The sequence below is a fragment of the Salvelinus namaycush genome, chromosome 12 (assembly GCF_016432855.1).
Source record: "Salvelinus namaycush isolate Seneca chromosome 12, SaNama_1.0, whole genome shotgun sequence".
NCBI lineage: Eukaryota > Metazoa > Chordata > Actinopteri > Salmoniformes > Salmonidae > Salvelinus > Salvelinus namaycush.
The window spans coordinates 38,043,770-38,051,576 of NC_052318.1; the positions used below are offsets into that span (position 1 = coordinate 38,043,770).

A 7,807-nucleotide genomic window follows, 5' to 3' on the forward strand; every position below is an offset into this window, starting at 1 on the left:
TATTTGTTCGTTTTTGTTTTTATTGATACTATTTTGTATAGCCTATGGTTGTCCTGTGCATGCGAGAGGAATGCAATAATATTTGAGCTCACAGGATATGATGATGCTAACTCATTGTTAAGAGATTCGTCTGGATGAGCTGCATATTCTGGATTGTCGAAGGAGTGGATTAGAGCAGGTCATTCTCCAAATCAACAAAGCAACCAAGGAGACACATCGCTTTGATTTGGGACAAACAGGGAAGACGTTCAACCTGGGAATAGCTGGAATTATCCAAACATGGTTCACTGTGCCGGCTGCGAAAGACCTATTCTGGACAGGTTTCTACTCAATGTTCTGGACAGACCATGGCACATTAAGTGCGTACAGTGCTGTGACTGTAAATGCAATTTGACAGAAAAATGTTTTTCACGGGAAGGGAGACTGTACTGCAAAAACGACTTTTTTAGGTAAGCACACCTGGGCACATGGCTTTCAATATTGTGAGGAATAGCTTTTGCTTCTAATGGGTACCAATTAAGCAGAACTATGCAAATGAACAACAGATGATGTAAAATACAAGTTTTATAATTACTAAATTCTATTGCAAGATTATGTTTTTTGCTACATGGTTACATGCTTAGTGTCAATTTAGATATAGTTGAATCTATCCTCATGAGCGACATAAATTTAACAAACCAGAGACAGGATGCCCAGATTATGTGTGGTGATCCACCAAAAGCTGATACATTATAAGCATATATCACCATGTTCTGTGACAGATTCAAGGAAATCGTCCTTTGTTTACAAGGAAAGGCTGCCAGACAAGCGGGGATGAGAATTATGCCAGGATTCTTGACGGAAGTGTATCCCGCCTCAGTTCAATCAGTCGGCGCACACCCGTTTGTTTGTTGAGACTCTAGTGAAAATGTGATAAGTGGATTTGAATAATAAATCAGCTTGAAAAAACCCACACTGCAATCACAGACCTCCAGTCCACACGCGTTTGTTAACTATTTGAATACACATATATTTACATAAATAGGCCACATTGCAAAATTGAACAGTTAAGTGTGGCTTTGTTATTTTCAAGCATTAAATAGGATGTATTTCAATAATGGAACGTTTTTTTTAATGAATGTTTGAATTATTTCCATTCAATAACCTAATAATAAACGGTGTGGACTTTCTTGAATAATAGTTTTAGGTAATCATTGTTATACAACACGTAGGTCTAAATATAAGATATATATATATTTATTTATAACAATTTATTTAGCCTAAAAACCTAAACTAGGATCTTATATTTACGGTGGTTGAGTAACTGGTTATCTGTGTGAAAAAGGCCCACGTACAATGAATATAGTGGCTGGCTTTCGTTACCTCGCAGGCAGGCCCAACATCAGTGTAGCCTGTAATTTCCAGATCAACGTTTAAAATAAAGCATAAGAAATTGATATGTCATTATAATCACTTGGAATCTCATCAAGAAGATTTGTAGCATAAAAATACTGAAAATACAGGTATTTTGCGTCATGAAAAACGCATGTCATTTGTGTAAACATCTATAATTTAGCCAATAATGATGCCATTTAGTTGGTAATCTGATGTGAATCTTTTCTGTAGCTCTTTGCTGCTACTCTGTCTGCTCTGCAATGTTAAGTCGCTGATGGTATTTATTTTTTGCTTTCTTTCTTTTAGGAGATTTGGCACAAAGTGTGGAGGTTGCGCCCAGGGGATCTCGCCCAACGATTTGGTTCGAAGGGCAAAGAGCAAAGTGTTTCACCTGAACTGTTTCACGTGTATGATGTGTAACAAACAGCTATCCACCGGAGAGGAAATGTACATTCTAGATGAATTTAAGTTTGTTTGTAAAGAGGATTATCTAAGCAACAGCAACGGAAAGGACACAACCCTCCTCTCAGGTATGGAACATAACATGACTTGAAAAACATCACAATTAGGAACCGCAAACCCGTGTTTATATTTCCATATATTTCTGAAGCCTCTTGTAAATCATTATTTTCTCACTTTTCCTATTGCTTTATATTCCATTTATTTAAAAAAAAATGTAGTTCGAAAATAATTATGATAACAGCATCCGGATAGGCCCAATAACAGTACAAATCTAAACAGTGTTGTTGATGACAATGAAAAATATAAAAGCTAAAATATGATTAGGCCTATAGGAATGATAATGTATTGTTTTCTTCATTAATGTTATCATCACCACCAATAATAATAGGACTAAAAGTAGTTGGCTAATATGCATATTGCCTAATGCTAACAATAACAATATTAATAATAATAATATCCTAATAATGATACTGTATTCTTGACGCTTATTTTTTGTCTATTTGTTAAAGAGTATAAAGACATACGAATACATTTCAAATCATTTCATTTCGTCTTTCTTTCATCTCACAGTCACGACTTGCAGTGACCCAAGTCTATCTCCAGATTCCCAAGACCCACAGGATGATAGTAAAGATTCGGAAATCGGACATTTATCCGATAAAGAGGTGGGCAGCAATGAAAACGACGAGCAGAACGTAGGGGGGAAACGACGTGGGCCGCGAACCACCATCAAAGCCAAGCAACTGGAGGTCCTCAAAGCTGCTTTCGCGGCCACGCCAAAACCCACCCGACACATCCGAGAACAGCTGGCGCAGGAGACAGGGCTCAACATGAGAGTAATCCAGGTAAGAGTCTATTTCCCTTTAGCTTATATCACATGTAAAATCAGATAGATTTTAACAATGGCACCTTCGTCAATAATGGTAGAAGGCAAGATATGCAGACTGGTTACCACGAAAGTGGTGCAGATGCACACATTCTCCTGACGTTCTTAATGCTTTATGACATCTATCTATATGCATATCAATGCAAATGACTCTGTTTTCTGATTTTGAAATTAGCCTATTCATTAGGTATCATTATGTTGTAATTGTTAGACTAGTATATGTTGTGGTAATTGTGACTGAAAACCCTATAGGCCATTGGTTGACAACACATCGGTAAGTCTATCCTATCAAATCACCTGTATCCTGTAATTTGAGTTGTTAAATCCCTGGTATTCACGAAACAGACGATAGATAAACTGAGGGTTAAAGATCATTAAACAGTGACAGGTGAGCCAAGGACCCGCATAGGTATACTAGGCCTATATAGGCTAATCACGTCATGATTATTAAAATGGAATCTCACAACATGTCATCAGACCAGCTGCATACATTTTTGATGCAAAAAAAAAACATTTGGCCGGCGTATAAACTTCATTTTAATCATCTCTTTTCATGTTATTTGTGGTGTGCAGGTATGGTTCCAAAACCGGCGGTCTAAAGAGCGGCGCATGAAGCAGTTAAGCGTGCTGGGTGCAAGAAGGCACGCGTTTTTCCGCGGTCCAAGGAGAATGAGAACTCTGGTCGACCGACTCGAACCCGGGGAGCTGATCCCCAACGGTCATTTCTCATACTATGGTGGTAAGTTCTTGTATATTGACCATGGTCCACCCAAATAACTTTGTGTTTAAAGATGATCAGATTATAATTTTGACTATGAGAGCCATTCACGTATGTTAATCCTTTACTTTGTTTTAATTCCTAATATGATTCATTATTCAGAGGTGTTTTAATGCATTTTATATCGATTTTTTTGGCAATAGGTTTAGGCATACTGTGTGAATTAGGCTACATTTAAAAATAAGATACGTTTTTTTCGATTATAGGCAATAGTTGTCATTGTTTTAAGTTTTTATAATACTGTCATCCTGCAAGTCACTATTATGTCAAATTAACTCTATACTACAGGAAATGTATTAGTTTAACTTTTCTGTAATTCAAATGACATTCTCGTGGCGTTGTACCAGTATAATACATTTTGTTATAGTTTTATTTTCACCACACAAGCATTTCTCATAATTATTCGGGTGTATATTTTTGCAGATTATCAGAGTGAATACTATGGGCCTGGAGGAAATTTTGAGTACTACACCCAAGGCCCCCCATCGTCACAGGCCCAGACCCCAGGGGACCTAGGCTTCTCCTCTGGCCCCGCTGGCACCCCTTTAGGGGGCATGGACCATCACCTGGCTGGGCATCACCCATCCAGTGAGGTGCAGTGCTTCAATGACATCATATCTCACCATCCAGCGGACTCACCTAGCCCAGAGCCCAACGGACCTGGGTCAATGCACAGCATCTCCAGTGAGATGTGTGGCCCCAGCACACCCTTCACATCACTGTCCCTCAACGGCAGCGGCTACAGCAACCAACTGTCACACCCCTCCTCAGAGATGAGTGAAGGCACTGTCTGGTAGCCCACAAGACATTATGAAGCCAAGGTTAACTATTGACTTAGGAGGCAAATTAAGTCCTGAGCAAGTATCCTTGTTTAATTTATATTATTTATTTATTCATTCATTCGTTAGTTAAATGTATATGCATTTAATTTATTACCTGTCTCCAAGTTCCTGTACTGCTGTGTTGATGTTGCAGTTTTATTTCAAGATACACACAGTAACAGTCTAGACTCCAATGCAGTCATATAATGGTGAATGCTGTACGAGCGTTCAGCAGATCTTTTGTTTTTATAGGGTCTCCATATCAGATCAAAATGATTTTTGACCAAAAGCTTTTATGATGGCTTTGGTAATTGTGCTTATTTCTCAATACATTTTTTTGTTTCTCTGTATATTTCTGTGTTTTGCCAAATCCTAGACAGTTTGCCTTCAAAAGGAAAACTTAAAAAAGTTGTATAACCCTTTATTTAATAGAAAATAACTTGTATTTTAAGATGAAGTCAACCTTCAAAAAAATCGATGGACAATGGTTTGAGGTGGACATAGAACAGTCAACTGTTTACGTATATATTTACAGTACTTCAGGGGTTTGAATATCAGCATTGTTTGAAACCTCTCGATTCAGATGGAGAACATCTTTCAAGCAACAAACCAAACTTTTGTATTTATTCTATTTATATTATGGTCGTGGTTCCTCACTGTGCTAGTTTGTATTATTGTGTTTACTTTGAAGAAATGTAAAAACACAAATAGACAGTTGCCAAATAAGGATAAAAGCACAATATTGTAAGTGCTTTGTATCATCAATTGCTGAACATACTACAAGAAATGTAGTAGCATTTTTTAACCGAATGAGTTACATTGTAGAACTTTCTTTCATGAGGATGTCTAACGTTGAAAGACTTCAAGCAGATCACTGAATTGAACAACCATTGTGCAAAATGCTTTATTTTGTGTCATGAAAGTCCCAATGATTAAACATTGATGGTCAAATATGCCACCAGCAGCTGCTATATTCTTGAAATATCAACTCTCATATGATGTATTTTATTGTTCTGATAAACCTAAGCTTATGTGATCTACAGTGCATATAAGACCATTCACTGTATAATAAAACATGTTGAAAAAACTGAAAGATTTGTATATTTTATTCATCCTTTATTCAACCAGAGAAGTCTCATTAACATCTACATGTCTTTTTCAAGTGAGGCCTGGCCAAGTAAGCAGCATATAGTTACACATGAGACACAACATAAAACATTACAAAGAACGTACGTTAAAACAGTGCAAAGTGCACAAGATAACTTAAAAGTGCATGTTTAAAAATGTGCAATCTGTGGTCAGCAGTCCCCCTTTCATCAATCAGAATAAATTGATCAGTTGTAAGTGTTTTTGCTAAGGGTTTCAGGGTGATTGGGCAGCAAAGCTAAAGGAAACTCAGTTCTTCTGTTGGAAACATTATATAAAATACAGTTCTTTGATCTCAGACGGTAATGTTAATGAATTGGTAGGGTGAGTAAAGGGCTTAAAGTTCTGTCATTTGATTTTTTTTAAATCATCACTGGTAGGTCTAATAAATCACTGTGTGGGTTTATTTCATGAAAATAACTCCAAAATGTATTTTTAATATCATTTATTTCCCTGAGCTTCCTTTGGCCCTGGAAATGCTTAGTCTGAGTGTGTGGGCATTAGGAAACAAATGTGAAGATATTTACAGTGCATTCGGAAAGTATTCAGACACCTTGACTTTTTCCACATTTTGTTACCTTACAGTCTTATTCTAAAATGGATTTAAAAAAATCTGCATCAATCTACACACAATACCCCATAATGACAAATCAAAAACAGGTTTTTAGAAATGTTTGCAAATATATTGAAAAAAAAAAAAAGAAATATCACATTTACGTAAGTATTCAGACCCTTTACTCAGTACTTTGTTGAAGCACCTTTGGCAGCGATTACAGCCTCGAGTCTTCTTGGGTATGACTCTACAAGCTTGGCACACCTGTATTTGGGGGAGTTTCTTCCATTATTCTCTGCAGATCCTCTCAAGCCCTGTCAGGTTGGATCGGAAGTGTCGCTGCACAGTTATTTTCTGGTCTCTCCAGAAATGTTCGATCGGGTTCAAGTCTGGGCTCTGGCTGGGCCACTCAAGGACATTCAGAGACTTGTCTCGAAGCCACTCCTGCATTGTCTTGGCTGTGTGCTTAGGGTCATTGTCCTGTCGGAAGGTAAACTTTTGCCCCGTCTGAGGTCCTGAGCTCTCTGGAGCAGGTATTCATCAAAGATCTCTCTGTACTTTGCTCCGTTCATCTTCCCTCGATCCTGACTTGTCTCCCAGTCCTTGCCACTGAAAAACATCCCCACAGCATGATGCTGCCACCACCATGCTTCACCGTAGGGATGGTGCCAGGTTTCCTCCAGACGTGACAGTTGGCATTCAGGCCAAAGAGTTCAATCTTGGTTTCATCAGACCAGAGAATCTTGTTTCTTATGGTCTGAGAGTCCTGTAAGTGCCTTTTGGCAAACTCCAAGCAGACTGTAATGTGTCTTTAACTGAGGAGTATCTTCTATCTGGCCACTCTATCATAAAGGCCTGATTGGTGGAGTGCTGCAGAGATGGTCGTCCTTCTGGAAGATTCTCCCATCTCCACAGATTAACTCTGGAGCTCTGTCAGAGTGACCATCGGGCTCGTGGTCAACCCCCTGACAAAGAACCTTCTCCCCCGATTGCTCAGTTTGGCCGGGTGGTTTCAAACTTCTTTCATTTAAGAATGATGGAGGCCACTGTGTTCCTGGGGACCTCCAATGCTGCAGAACTTTTTTGGTACCCTTCCCCAGATCTGTTTACTCTACACAATCCTGTCTCAGAGCTGTATGGACAATTCCTTCGACCTCATGGCTTGGTTTTTGCTCTGACATGCACTGTCAACTATGGGACCTTATATAGACAGGTGTGTGCTTTTCCAAATCATGTCCAATCAATTTAATTTACCACAGGTGGACTCCAATCAAGTTGAAGAAATGTCTCGAGGATGATCAATGGAAACAGGATGCACCCGAGCTCAATTTCGAGTCTCATAGCAAAGGGTCTGAATACTTATGTAAATAAGGTATTTCTGTTTTTTTATTTTTAAATGTTCAACAATTTCTAAAAACATGTTTTCGCTTTGTTGTTATGGGGCATTGTGTGTAGATTGACAATGATTTAAAAAAATGTAATCCATTTTAGAATTAGGCTGTAATGTAACAAAATGTGGAAAAAGTCAAGGGTTCCAAATGCACTGTACATGCACAGGCTGATAGGATGGTCTAGAGCCGACCCTCTTACCCAGATGAACAGTCATTGGTCTATTATAATCAGATAACACTGTGATGTCATGATGTGGGCCAAAAGTTCCATCCCATCTGAACAGCTCTTACACAAAAAGGGCATTATCCTAATTTTCTCAATTTCAGTGGGTTATTTCAACCTTATAGTGTGGAAATATCATAAAAAAACAGGAAATCACGTTATTGACTGCACAT

General features: G+C 38.4%; 1 protein-coding gene across 1 annotated transcript; it reads left to right on the plus strand.

The window, feature by feature from the left end:
• Nucleotides 1–279: 279 nt before the first annotated feature.
• Nucleotides 280–4,297, plus strand: LOC120056578 (LIM/homeobox protein Lhx1-like). The gene is made up of 5 exons (XM_039004768.1): nt 280–449; nt 1,681–1,904; nt 2,407–2,681; nt 3,296–3,461; nt 3,924–4,297. The coding sequence occupies exons 1-5, from the start codon at nt 280–282 to the stop codon at nt 4,295–4,297; spliced, it is 1,209 nt and encodes a 402-aa protein (XP_038860696.1).
• Nucleotides 4,298–7,807: the final 3,510 nt, after the last annotated feature.

What these genes read in the sequence shown, in the direction of transcription:
- LOC120056578 (XM_039004768.1), top strand. Translation starts at nt 280, where the DNA reads ATGGTTCACTGTGCCGGCTGCGAAAGACCTATTCTGGACAGGTTTCTA. An exon ending in TGCAAAAACGACTTTTTTAG is followed by an intron (nt 450 to 1,680) that starts GTAAGCACACCT and finishes TCTTTCTTTTAG; the next exon opens with GAGATTTGGCACAAAGTGTG. An exon ending in GGACACAACCCTCCTCTCAG is followed by an intron (nt 1,905 to 2,406) that starts GTATGGAACATA and finishes TTCATCTCACAG; the next exon opens with TCACGACTTGCAGTGACCCA.